Source organism: Sander vitreus, chromosome 5 (assembly GCF_031162955.1).
Source record: "Sander vitreus isolate 19-12246 chromosome 5, sanVit1, whole genome shotgun sequence".
Lineage (NCBI taxonomy): Eukaryota > Metazoa > Chordata > Actinopteri > Perciformes > Percidae > Sander > Sander vitreus.
In genome coordinates, this window is record NC_135859.1 from 28,334,680 (window position 1) to 28,349,319 (window position 14,640).

The following is a 14,640-nucleotide window of genomic DNA, read 5'->3' on the forward strand; positions in this document are numbered from 1 at the left end:
AAAGGGCAGTTATTTCATGGATCCAGGATACTATGCATCCTGATAAAGTTCCCTCGGCCTTTGGAATTAAAATAGCCCCACATCATCACATATGGTTTTATTTCAGTTAGCCTAATAGCTGGTTTGATTTGCATTGAGAGATGATTTTATGGAAAGTACCCCATGCCAATCTCTAGGTATGGTGAAGGGGATGTGATGATGTGGGGCCATTTTAATTCCAAAGGCCAAGGGAACTTTATCAGGATGCATAGTATCCTGGATCCATGAAATAACTGGCCTTTAAAAATAAAAACCTGCCTGCCTCTATGGGAATTTAACACAGAGGTGTAATTACTTATGCCCCCTGTATTTTAAGGAAGAACATTTATTTATTTACGATACATTATTCATTCACAAAGAAAATTGGTGTTCTCAAAGGTTGGATTTTTGCCTTTTTTAATTAAGGCTTTAAGATCAATTTCCAAAAGGTGATTATTTTATTCCTCTTTTTAGTCTTTAACTTTAGGATGGGTTCATAAACGTATGAGCACCACTGTATATATAATATATAAGTGTGTATTGGAAATAGTTACCAACCCGGCCTTTAACAGCAATGAATGAAGTCTCATTTACTGTGCAATTGTAGCACTGGATGTATCATTAGAGCTCTCAATGACAAAGAAGGGAGCATAAAAGACAATGCTTAGAAATGTCTGAAAAACAATGATAAAACATAGATTGTAATGAAGCAGTCTTGTGTTGCCATTCTACGTACGTCCATGGGAAGGAGACAACGAGATATTCTACACACTTGGCGTGGGCGGAACAGGAGGATATAGTGGAGGAGTAGAAATACTACAAAGCATCTCACTGTTTTTCAGAGAATGGCTTGTTTTGACTATTTATGTTATTTAATGTTTTAGACTGTCTGATAGTAAGACGTGGGAATGGTGCTGAGTTACAAGACTCTAATTGAGGAATACAGTCAGGGTACAGTAAAAGAGGGATTTAGTGGTGCCAAATGGCAGCAGATGTATGCTTTTAATACATGCAGGGACGCTGAATGGATAACACACAAGGAAGGATTTTGTCAAGGTGAATTGCTGGAGCATATGCATGTGTGTGTTACAGGCTGCATTTGGCGGGCCATGCTGACTTACAGTACACAGCAGCTGAGGAGCCCTGAGAGCTATCTGGCTGGGAGCTTGTGCTGGACTGCGCCTTAAGCGAGCTGTTGTCTAAGCTCTTTCCTGATATGCACGCACACACACACACACACACACACACACACACACACACACGATAGAGATGAGAGAAGAAATCCAGCCGCACATATTGCACACAAAAAACAAAAGAAATGTCGCAGTGACGAATGATAGTGTGAGATGACATGGTGGGGGCAGATAAATACAAGATAAACCCAATCAACCTTTTCCCGCTCTGAGAAATGATGGCTACTTTTCACCGATAGACCTCCGTCACCAGATCTCATTGAAAAAGAAAAAAAACAAATATTTTCCTCATTATCCCAGTTAATGGCTCCATTACATCAGGATTTACCGCTGCTGCTGCATGTGAGGTTTTACTGAGGCTCTAATAAAAGTCTTGCCAGTGAGCAGAGATTGGATGACGACAACAACGGTGATGGCTGTGAGAGAGTCGGATTTTACTCATTACCACTCGTCCGTTTATTCAGTTGGCACAGAGGGAAATGCAACACAAGAACACTCATTGACAACTAGAGGGGAATAAAGAGTCCCTGCAGGGAAAAAAAAAGATGGCACGAGACTGGGCAGGAGAGGAAACAGATTGTTGTTTGTTGAGTTTTGTTTCAACAGTACCACAAAATTCACAGACCAACACAAACAATCCACAACATCTGCATCAATAAATGTGCATTATCCTACTCTAAGAAACCAAACATAATCAACAGGAAATCCAAAGAAAAAACACCATCACAGTACAGCCCACACTGCTTGACTGACAAGTGATTGCTAGAAAGTCCAAAGCAGAAACATCCCATCAATTAGCACTTAATTCCACAAATGTCACAAAAATAGAGTAACGTCAGGCATAGCAAGTTAACAGCATGTCATCCTACAACTCATAACAGATGTAAAAGAATTATCACCTACACAGTGAGACTGTAGATTAACGACTAGCAGCCCTTAGAAAACTCTCTGTAACATATTCTTTACTATAAAAGCATTGAGAGTACTAAAAAAGATATGTGTTCAGATGCTCCAAGAGCCACCACAGGTGTTGGGTTACAAACCAGCTGTCGAGCTGTCTAACCCTAACAAGATCCTACAAAGGCCAACATAACAGAAATTATCCCACGAACCATCCCCTTCCTCCCACACTCACCTGGCTCTTGTAGTTTTCTCTGGCGCTAACCGGCTGCAGGTTCGTATCTTAAGTCTTAAAACTGCTGTGTGAGCCTAATGCTATCCAAGGGTGGCGCTAGCAGGGCGGTGTGTTTTTAACCCCACTCTGGGCACTCCGTCTCCGTTTCCTGCCACCAGGGCTAAATTTAGACACCTCCCTCCTTTAGCCCCAACAGCCCTCCCAAGGTGCCCTTGCCCTCTCCTGCCAGAGGGGTGGGGTGCTAGGGCTCCAATTTTGGACCTTTGAAGGGAAGGAAATGGGTAGGGGGGAGCATAACTTTCACTGTGTGTACAGGGAAATTACAGTAGAGCCCTGGGGTGTATAAAGGATTTTCAAGTGATGCAATGCTCCTTCGAGCTACCCTACTTCCACACCAAGGGTAGTTTTAATAATTAATTTGAAATGAGCAACAGGGTGAACTTTCATGAATCTGATATGTTACAACACTTTCATTCAGAAGGCATGTTAACTGAATTACATATTTTACAGGCTAATGCACAATATACATATTCAGTACATGGACCAGTCCCCGCTACCCTAATGAATGACTTCAGAATAGTGTTGCTATGCTGTCAATGACAAGGCGTTTCATAATTAGTTGGTACATAGTAATGTCTCAATATTTTAAAAGTGAGGGAAAAAATGTAACAACTTTCATTTTGCAAAAATACAATTTTGACAAAGAGTTATGACAACATCCCCTCATAAATTGTTGAATGAGCCACTGAAGCTGTTACCTTGCTTTACTTATGTATCTATATACGAATGAAGCTGAAGGTTAAATGTTTCTTTTGTGCTCTTTGGTGCTAAAGACAGCTAATGATGTGTGGAAACACTGGTTATACGTTATAATGCTCGCCTAGCTGCTAGCGTGGTATGCCGTCATACTCTGCAACTGACAAGCTAGCTGTGCTGACCTAGCTACTGCGCATGTGTCACTCCCAACAAAGATGAAACAGAAGTGTGATGCCTCACTTTTTAGCTAAAACAGAGCTGCAGTAATGTGCAGTACAACAAAAATATGGTGTTTTTTGAAAATGAAACCACATAAAACCTATTCTGGTACAACCTCTAAATACAAGTATGAAACTGAAAATGAGCATAATCTGAGCACAAAAGTCCTATGCTGTCATTATACTCACAACACCTGATGCCAAGGGTGAAAGTGATGGAATACATTTATATATATTATATATTCCGATACTGGAATTGGGTAGATTCAGTGTGTACTTGGGACTTTCTCTAAAGTCATGTTTACTTTATAGTCTCATATTTACCGTAATTTCCAATTTCTCTATACTTTCAAAATAGAACTTCTGCTTTTAAAATGAGCACAATACCAGTAAAATAAGAGTACTTCTACTCGAGTACTATCGATAACTGTTGTACGCTTTCCAACATGGTGCATTTCTCTTGCAGACCTACATGATGGCTCTTCCATGGTTGCTAGGGAATATGTGACATAGCAGTAAAGCCTCTACAGGGAGCAGGAGGAGGAGATGGAAGCGCACATTCTGTTCTGTATTCCTGGCACTGAAATGATACATTCATGACCCGATTTAGGTGCATTGTACTCAGCTTGGAGGTAGAGAACAGGGGTGTTTGAGTGTGTTGGTATAGATAAGCAGAAGCGCACACACAATGTCGCACATCACACACACACTTTGTAAAGTTATTGGCTGATATGTGTGATATGCACCACTAAGACATTGTTCATTTCACAATTCCAGGCACAAGCAACTTATACACAAAGTACACAACTCTGCAAGCTGACACCCCACACAGGCATGTTGGTATTTCAGAGGTGTGTGTTTCTCAGTATTACATTTTCAGCCTAACGCCAACACTTTTGAGACAGCCAAACCCCAACAGCATTACAATGCCTCTTACATTTCACAGCACCCCCTCCCCTCACCCAAATATGCACACACCTCTTCAGATAGAGGCATTACAGCCAGGGTCGATGCTAGATCGCACCCGATACATGTGTCGATGTCAACACGGCCATACTGTGCAGGGGTCAACACTTAGGCTTCAACCACAGACTGTATCCAATAAGCTTCAACATCATTCAACAGACATTAATATTTTACAAACAACCTTGGTCTACATGCTGTCTACATGCTAACATCAGGGAAACCTGTAATCTTGGTTGCCGATGTTACTTTCTCCCCAATTCCAGGTCGCATTGCTTCTGAAACATGTCCAGTTTAGTTTTTGGTTTAGAAGCCTTTATTGGGGATTCAGTGACTAGTTAGTCTTCCATTGCAATGGTGGACGGGAAGCTTAAGTGTTGATGCCTGCACAGTATGCTCTTTGACGTCGACACATGTATCTGGTGCAATCTAGCATCTACCTACAGCCAGGCTCCATGAGGGTTCAATAAGAGGTCAGCTATCAGCAGGCTGACTATCTTAGAGACACATTTACACAATCCATGTACGTATTACTCTTATTTTCAAACTAACAGTAATACATGATTAAAATATATATTTTTAATGTTCACACAGTAACTGAATAAAAAACAAAAAAAAGTCATTAAGCCATTTTGTGATCCCGTTAGACCTGTAAGCTTTTAAAAATGGTAAAAAACAAAACAAAAACGTTGACACAAATGTTCACTGTCAGAAAATAAAACATCTCAGAGACAGAGAAAAAAAAAATCCTCTAATAAGCCGCTATGAAGACAAAGCCAGTCCCAAAAGAGAGTTTAACAGTTGGCATCAAAATGCATTAACACCCTGAGTCTCGTGATACTGCCGTCTAATAAACAAAAAGCCCATGCAAAGCAGAGCACTGGTTGTAAGAGGACTTTTTGTGTGCCATCTTAAAAATTAACTGTGCCCAATTTCAGAAAGACAGGCTTACTCAGGTACAACAATTATGTCAGTAACAGCTTTTACTGCGAGAATTTAAAAATCCATTTACACGTGTAACTTAAGGGTGATAGCGGAGCTTGTCACAATTCACCATTACAAATCTGACAACTTAACAAGCCCAACTGAAAGGCAGTCAACCAAATCTCTACTTTCTGGTTGAGCGTGCTATCTGGGGATTGTCACACTTATTAATGCTTCTATTGGTCTATTGTCTGCCACGTGTGATATTTATGATCATGAGAAGCACCTCATAGTTCAGTTCTGCAGTTACACTGGTTGTTCCCTGACTAGCTGCAGCAAAAAACAAATCGCATCAATACAGCAGAAATGTCAAGTGGTGATCCAAAATGTGTCAAGTTCTCAGAAGCATTCGGACCTTCAGCAAACAGTTCAATATTTGACTTTTTTGAGCTTTGGAATTTGTCATGGTGTTATCTCTTGTATCTCTTACCTTTCACATCTTCATCCTCCACAGTGGTGTTGCTGCTGTCTGATGATTCCTGAAGATCAGAGATAAACAGCCAGTTTGAATCAATTATAATAGCGCACACATCTGTGCTGAATACACATGAAGACACACATCACATGAGTGGTAACACACAGGCCAGCAGGGGGCATTTTCATATGTTCTCATATCAAATCTTCACAAAAACAAAACTGATTACAAGAGCAGCAAATATACCAAGACCAATTAATGCAAGTCCAATTCATAAACCGATACCAAACAAGGACAAAATCTCAATTTTGTTCAACGCTGTTAATATATTAATGTGTGCCACAACCATCCAACCTCTTAAGTCAAACCATGCAAGCAAACCCATCAGCCCAGTAGCCCAATATGCCACTGTGTCAACTGTCATTTCATTTTTACTTTTTTTACCCTTGGCCTGAAACCTCTTCTACTCTAAGTTGAGCTGTGTGTGTGTGTGTGTGTGTGTGTGTGTGTGTGTGCGCGCGCATCACACCATGTGGACAAGTGACGTCTTTCCACCACAGAGTGCTCTCGTCTCTTGCTGAAACTGACAGAAACTCAATGGAATGTGTTCCATCCATCTATTTCAACAATGGAAGCAGGCAGATGGGATTCTGATAGGGCAATTAGTTGCCATCTTAAGCACGGCTTCAGATCTTGCAATCTATCCATCTAGCGTTCGCCAGAGGAGAAGTTAGCTTCTGATTTCCAATTAGATTAAATGGGCCTAAATTCCCCTGCATGTAGAGGAGAGTTGAGAGACCTGGCGACCTCATTAGAAGTACACACGTGCACGAACAGCATCACGAGCACAAAGCAATAAAAGTGGTTTTATAGCCTTCTAAAGAGCAGCTGGTGACCTGAAGAAAGGAAGAACTGAAAAGAAAAGCGGTTTTGTGTGTTTGAGACAGCTGTGGCAAGCATCCTCACATATTAGAAATATAAGTGTGATCATCACACCTACAGAATGTTTTCTTTGGTCTGAATCATAGAGAAGTTTCCTTTAGACATTTAGTTTCTTATTCATTTTGTTTCATCCCGCCCCATTACAGGCAATATAAGGCTTGTAAAATGTAATCTACGTAAATATGATACTTATTTGTGCACTTTGCTGTAATTAACCCTTACTAATGTAAATGCTACATCCATTTATCAGCTCATATATTAAAGCATATCACATATTTTATATGGACTCTAGGTTTGCCCTCTGTTCATTTTACAATACCAGGATGTCCAAGCATCACAGACCGCTAGCGTTACTCATAAAGCCTCATGTTTTGGGTAATTTCCTGTACAAAGTTGGCATTATGGTCATCATAACATGTCCATACGGACCAAACCAAGCAAGCAAGAGTTCTAGATTTCAAGTAAGCTAATTTAAACTAGCCTGGTGTGATAACAAAAACTGCAAAATGAAGTACTTTTAGTGCCTTCCCATATAGCCTCTTTGACTTTCTGAAACTTGCTGTTGTACATAATTCAAAGCTATGCACTTCCCTCTGACCCAAAATCTAATGAAATTGTCACTATTGTAATGCAAAATCTGGATGTGGCTTTGGAACAAAGTTATGATAGTGTTCCCTTTTAGCTGTGTGCATTACAGCTCAGCAAAAAACAACACACAAACACACACACACACTAAACCAATGCCATGGTGCGGTCACAGAGATGCATAATGAAAATAGGGATCAAAGGGCAGGAGAAGATGAGGAAGAGGAGGAGAATAACAAAGAGGATAAAGAGTAGGTCAGGACTGGGAAATGACATATGTATACCTTTGTCCCGTCCATTGGATTATGGATGACTGTTGTCTGAGGTTCCTGGAGGAAAAGGAGGAGGAGGGGAGATGGAGGAACGTGGAATAAATGAGAGAAAGGAAAGGGGGAGAAAGAGGGAGGGAAAGAAAGAAAAGATTGGGACATAAAAGTAGATAGAAATGGATTAAGTGCAAAAGAAAAGACAAAACGAGGAAAAAAAGACAGTGATATGAATGTTGGATGAAGAGAAAGTTAAGGTTAACAAAGGAGAGAGGGAAGAATCCTTCAAAGACAGTGGGTGGATGAACTGAAAACCGTAATTTGGAGTCAGAGACCGTATTGAAAGTGTCTGCGATGAGCACATCTGAACTAACAATTTCACTCACTCACACACACACACTACACAGCCTAAGGAAAGGGACAGCATTAAGACCTTAACTTATCCAGGGTTATGCTGAACATGAGTACTTTTTATTTCTGCACTGCCCTGTTGTGCATGCTTAATTCTAAACAGCCTTCAATGCCCTACATGATGCAAATATGTACAGAATCAAGAGAATTGTAAACCAAACTGAAGAAAATCAGCCAGCTCTTACAATATAAATGAGCTCTGACAGATTAAAACTAGCCTGAACATCCTACAAGACACTGGAAAATAGATCATTCTGTTCCTTCACACACACGTCTCAAAATAAGAAGCTCCCACTGCCGGGCAGATACTGGCAACATTTCAGGATCCTTTTCTAAAAGAAATTCTGTCTGAAATTGCAGTTTTTCCTGTCAGAATTGGCTCGGTCACTCTACAAGATTCACCAAAAAAGTTTCTACTAGTTATATCTTCTGCTACCAACCACATCTTCCCGCTTCTTACACAAAGCTATCACTTTCACTTAGTTTACCTTATTGCATCTTAAATCGCAGTTTCTGCAATCAAATGTCTTCACAAATTTCTGCTATGATTGTTACATGTTTTGCACAATTAGTGGCTCCTAATCGGTCAACACGGAGGTGTGCCCCCCCCAAAAAGGAAGTGACACCTCTGTGATGACCAATCATCAGCTTTATCCCTGGTGATGGTGATGTTGTCAGGGAAACCATCACCCAGGGCAACAGGCACCGGTGGCAACTTGGGACATGATGATGAGTAAGAACAAAGTAACTGGGGTTTGCAGATTAGAAGAAGGGGGCGAAGGATGGTGTTACATCATCTGAAGGGGAAGGGGCAGACCGCTACACATCAGCACTGACTGCTCTTCTACTGGCTCAGATAAATCAAATTATTTCTTTAGTCTTGTGTTATGTAAATAGAGCCAAGCCACACATATATTTAAGTACATGTGTACATTTAAGATCCTTATGACTACACCAAACTGCTTCCAGATCAGAACATTAAGGTCATGTACAGTGTCTCTCCATGACCTGGCAGCTCTGTAAAGAAGGAGTTAATGTACCAAATAGCTAAACAGTAACTAGCTCAAGTCCCTAGCAACAGCATTGAGATACCAGGCGCCCTTCCACTCTCTATTCCCTACAAAGATCAGAACCCCCCCGCTTCTGCTCCATAGTGGTGCTTCTGCTCCATGCACACACTGTACTCGATATTCAGAAAAAAATGGTTAGGGATTGCCTCCACATGGCTCTCACAGACCGTTCCCCAACTCGTCAAATACTGACGCTTTGTCAGCACAAGGCACTAACATGCAGCCGCTGCCGGACCGGCTATCAAAACAAAGAACAGAGAAGCTTGGAGGTATACGACACACACAGAGGGAGTGTGACTTCATTCTCTGCTCAGGATGCAATTACTCCACTAAATCTTTACATAGCAAATAGTTTTTAGTTGCTATATTAATGTACAGCCCCTTTAAGCACATAAACTTCCCATCAAGCGCTTTCGATAGTATGTCTGCACCTGTGCAGAGAGGACTGGGGCCAACACACACACACCTGCCAATTTAGCTTCTCTGAAGAAAAGACTTAAAGCAGGTGGCGCTAAGGCCAAGCTAGTGATATCCACCATCAGCAGGTAATACCCAACCCACTAAGGTTACCACTGAGTTAAATGAGTTAGTGACCCACTGACTAACGCATAGAATCTGTAATATATTATCATTATGTGCTTAGATGGAGCTTTGTAAAGCCACTGTGACCAAGCTTTATTTAGTGTGTAGGAGTTCCAAGGAGCAAACCCAAACTTGCCTAAGTCCTCAGCTGTGTTACAATGTCTAAATTGGTGAGATCATTAGTGCGGCATCTAGGACTTGGTTGCCAGCGATTTATAATTGAGCTACTGGCCTGGACATAGAAAATAGTGTGAGAAACATTATGCTCTTACAGCCTTGCAAATGTAGCTCACTGCTGCAATACAATTGAAATGATTCAATTTCATAAAAAAATAATCTTTACAAATTGGTAAGTTTCCAATAAAACCATTATCTGCTTTAAAATGTTTACAAAAATGGCTTTACATGGCCCAAATTTTTACTTTTTTAAAAAGGAACTATGATGGTATCAGAAAACTCAAGCAGATTAACATTTGTTTTTTTGTGATTGTTGCGGGCAAAAATCCTCGATTATGTGGAACGTTTTCTTAAAAAATGCCATTGAATATGCGGGATATTTATGCAATTTTATGCGATGAAATTGCGGGAATTTGCAAAAATTGCAGTTTCATCGCGGGGTTTGCAGCTTTTCGTTGATGTTCACGTCGCGTAATTACATCACTTCATAACATTCCCATGGCAACAGGGGAAAATGTCTGCTCTTGTGTGAAGTAAACGCAAAATTTTTCAACTTTCTGCTAAGATATATGTGAGTTTTTTGCAACGAAAATGCGGGGATTATGAAATCATGCAAGCCCTGCATATTTTTTGCGGAAATCAGCAATTTATGTGGCGAAAGTGCGGCGTATTTGAAAAACTGCGGCCTCCGCATACATATGGATTATGCATTGAATTATGCGATCGCATAAATCTCGTTTTTCTGGAGGGACTGATTTATGCAAAAAGAAAAGAGCACATGCTTTGAAACTGTCAGTGTATCATTTTTGTAGCGAGGATGCAGGTTTTTATGAAAGGTAAAGATCATCTAAACTGTCTCCAACTGATAAATGATGACTACAGTGAACCATAAGCAACATGGAGGGGTTATGACCCGCATTGTATTTTGCTCAATTTAAAAAAATGTTGACAGAAAAGACTTCTGAGAGGGAATTGGGTCATTACATGGAAAGGAAATGTATGTCTGACGTAAAGTAAATGTTGCTGATGTCTCATAGCTGGTTATCCCGCGATGTCTGCAGACTAATAATGTTTGATGTTTTGAACTTGTGTAATGTCCTTAAGGACAGTCCAAGTGATTTTACAGGCTGATCTTACACTTATGCTGGTAATGCAGTTGCGAGCAGGGACTGTTCTGATTTTTATACAGCACTGGCATGGACTGAAACCAATAGCTGTCTGACAACTAAAAATCTACAGGATGATATGCATTGTAAAAATTAAACAGCATTAACGTTCAACCTAAACATTTATTTATGATATACACAAATGTTTGGGCTTATTAATCCAAAGCCACCAGTACGGTAATTTAATAAAAGGTGTTTTGTTGGATGATCTTATAACGGATTCACAAATGATAATGGCTTTTAATAATAGAAAAATATTGGAAATAGGAATGCTGCATCAGTTCCCATGTCTATAACTCAGCCACAGAAAAGTGTAAAGAGAACATAGAGTCCATAATCTCCCCTGAAGGCCTGAAGCTGAGTAAAATTCCTGCTCACGCTTTTGGACTATCCTTCCAGGTATAAATGCTTCACAGATTCCCTCAATAAAAGTGCTTCCTGACCATGTGAGCCCAAGAGCATGCAGGTTTTCATTCCAGCCAATCAGCTGATTTTCACACCATCAACAGAAAAGGAGGAATTAATCTTTAAAATCAGCTCGTGTGTTATTTGGCTAGAAGGTCAATCTGAAGACCTTTGGACTGGGTTGCTCACACGGCGGGGAACCGCTTCTCTACAGAGGCATTCATAGGAAGGAGGGGGTAAATCGCGCTGACAGTCCCAGCAGGCATTGGCCGTCTGTTCTTCTTCGGGGAAACTCGAAATGACAGAAAATGACACAGCAACACAATATCAACACAAGTGCAAGACACATAACATCCACACCTGCCATGGGGAAATGTTTCCTGACACCACCTGCTGGTTTAAGACCTACCTCGCAGTCGCTGGGCAAAGATCAACCACAAATGGCAAGATGGACAGAGAGGGAAAAACAGAGAAAAGTAAAGGAGTAGGGGAGTGGGGCATGGTGAATATAGGGGTCTTGAAGGACTCATTGGCGGTAGGATAGACGGACACACACAGATAAAGGTGAAGGAGAAGGGGGTTAGGAGGTAAATACCAGAGCAGGTGAAGGGATGTTTCCTTTGGGGCTGGTGACTATGCTGTTTTTGGTGCTGTTTGTCTGGGGCTGTGCAGGACATGAGAGGAAAGGGAGGAGACACAACAAGAGTGTTAACAACAGCAAAAAAGTGTGTGTGTGTGTGTGTGTGTGTGTGTGTGTGTCGCTTGCTTGCTTGCACTTCTATACTTGTAAGAACTAATTTCAAGCTTTTCACTTTGGTGTTTGTGACAAACCCTTTTAGTTAGAAGTCATGTATTTTCAGTTGGAACTAGGAAATGGGCAGTGGTAGACCTAAAGGTTAGAGAAGTGAGTTTGTAACCGGACGATTTAGGTTCTAGGGCTAGGCTTGGTTTTTCAGGTCTAATGTTACACAGTAACCGAAGGTCCCCACAAGCATTAGAAAAACTTATGTCTGAGTGTGGAGTCCAGTAGATGGCAGCTGCTGCAGTAGTGATGAAAGGGTTACCCAAAAACATTCATTCACAAGACTGATCTGTAATTCTGAGAGGTGAGGGGGCGGGTGACACTGTGTGACATCATGATGTCAGTGGTGACGCTGCTTACTTTTTCCACATTGCAATGATTCAAATCCGCCAATTGGCCGTAATGAATCACCATTATAAGCCTTGATCAAATGCTCCTTTGAAGACCACACATCAAAGAGTGGCCAGTCCTTTGTGGTTTAGTTCCATTATAATGATATTTGCATTGAATCTACATTAAATTCCTTGTAATCTTGTAAGGAAAAACATTAACTTAAATTGCTAAATGGGGCCTGGGTGTGGAAGTGAATCAAGTCAGCTAGCATAACATAAATCTAAATCATGTAACACTATAACATCTAAGCAATTCCTTCTAGTCACTAAGAGGTCAAGAGAAGTCATGGATTACTTATTGCCGCGGTAAGCCTTAATATAGTGTGAGTGTTAGAAGAAAGTGGGAAGAAATCTGCTAAAAAAAAAAAAAAAAGGTGAGATAATTCCACCTAGTTATGCTAATCATCATCATCTCACAGGCATTTCTAGCTGTATTTAAAAAGGAACATTTTAAGAAAGAGGCACAAGATTAAATGAATGTTAGATTGTTTACTTTCAAGCTACAGAATTAGTAACCGTTTCACAATGATTTGCAGGATGGAGAGAAAGTCAAATAGGGTGTGTGTGTGTATGGTTGTATATGTTGACCATATTATGAATTCTGTAAGTCAACGAGCTTACTCAGGAGAAAGCTACAGACAGACACACAGTTAACTCACATAACACCTGTGCCCACCCACACCCACACACACACACACTAACAAAGCCGTCGTCAGCCATCACTCCGCTGCCTCTGTGGAATAACAGGAAATGTATTTCTCAAAGTAACGATTAGCGGGTGACATATCTTAGTCAAAGCCAGTTTGACTGGTTGTTCAACTCAGGGTCTTAGTTTTTAGTAGTGGGGCATTTAATAAATTGGAATGATAACAGCCGTCCTGAGCAAAACTTTGCTAGTGGTGGAAACAACTGTTCATGTGACGTCCAAAGCCAAACATCTGAACCATTTTCCACGTTGAAAGCAAAACCACTGTGATATATTTAACTTGCATATCACAGGATATATCTTGATAGGAGCTCACACATCTCCACTATTTGATGATGTAAAACAATGAAGGATAAAGTCGGTAAAAGTATTCACAGGTGCTTCTCCAGGGAGGCAAAGAAAGCAGTGCACAGGGAGAACAAAGGAGGAAGAGGTGCGGATGAGATGATGGGTGTGTAAAAAAAAAAAAGGGAGATGCCAGGTCAGAGGGAAAAGAAGGTGCCTCAGGGCAGAAAAGAAGGAAACAAGTTAGGGTCAGATTCCTTCCCAATGTACTTACCTGAATTAAAATATGTATTGCTGTTTGATTTATTATCCTTATGCAAGTTGCTGTTTCAATTTACAATTTGAATAAAGTGTCAGTTGCTGTATTCAGTGCTTAGGGATGGGAGCAAGAGTAAGTATGCACACACCCGCCCATACTTTGTTTAAAGCATGTGCATTGTCCTGTAAGACCGAAGAGTATCACAACTACAAGCACAAGTGCTGCCTCTATTCTAAAGTGTGCCCCTGACAGATCTGGAGCAGCATCCCTGGAGTAACTCTGATGGAACTAAAACATCCTGTTTCTATCAAGTTTTATAGAATAATGGTAGGGTTAGTCTTATGGCAGTGAACTTTACAAGGGCCAAAGCTGTGACGTCTGCCTGGCATTTTCTGACAATGAAGTTTGTCTCTCTTTATGTTAATATTTTCTTTTGTCATCGCTGCTCATGTTTACTACTCAGTTTCTGCGATACATAACAAGGTGCCGCTGCTGTTGCCACCATGTGCATCATTCCCAAAATTAAACCTGACTGCTGTTTGAATAGAAAAAAAAAAAAAATCCTCATGAATTGGGCACCACTGTGTAACGGATTATTACTTCAGTGAAGTACTCCACCAATGAAAAAGAGTAAAGGCATTGAAAAGGTGGATACAACAAATACAAGCAATAACAAGTGGAGAAAGGGAGCAAAAGAAGGCGTGACTGGGCAAATGCATAAATAGCATGCTCACCATATACTGGACAGTAGAGCTGGACTTGCGTTTCTGTCCCCAGGCGATTGATTGATGGATGGATTTATTGATAGATGGATGGTAGAAGAAGGTGTGTGTGTGTGTGTGTGTGTGTGTGTGTGTGTGTGTCGGGGGGAGTGGGGGGGGTGGGGGGGGGGGGCAAAAGATAAAGTAAC

General features: G+C 40.8%; 1 protein-coding gene across 10 annotated transcripts in view; it reads right to left on the reverse strand.

Annotated features, from left to right (window-relative positions):
* camk2b1 (calcium/calmodulin-dependent protein kinase (CaM kinase) II beta 1) overlaps positions 1-14,640 on the reverse strand; it is a 69,029-nt gene that overhangs the window by 5,430 nt on the left and 48,959 nt on the right. For 3 of the 10 annotated variants that reach the window (XM_078251360.1, XM_078251361.1, XM_078251367.1), the window contains 4 exons: positions 14,465-14,497; positions 11,882-11,950; positions 7,494-7,538; positions 5,698-5,746 (listed from right to left, as the gene is read on the reverse strand). In XM_078251360.1, coding sequence (XP_078107486.1) covers positions 5,698-5,746; positions 7,494-7,538; positions 11,882-11,950; positions 14,465-14,497 — 196 coding nt within the window. Of the gene's footprint in view, positions 1-636; positions 1,230-5,697; positions 5,747-7,493; positions 7,539-11,881; positions 11,951-14,464; positions 14,498-14,640 lie in introns of those variants that run through there. The other 7 variants (XM_078251363.1, XM_078251369.1, XM_078251368.1 and 4 more) reach the window with 6 other exon arrangements.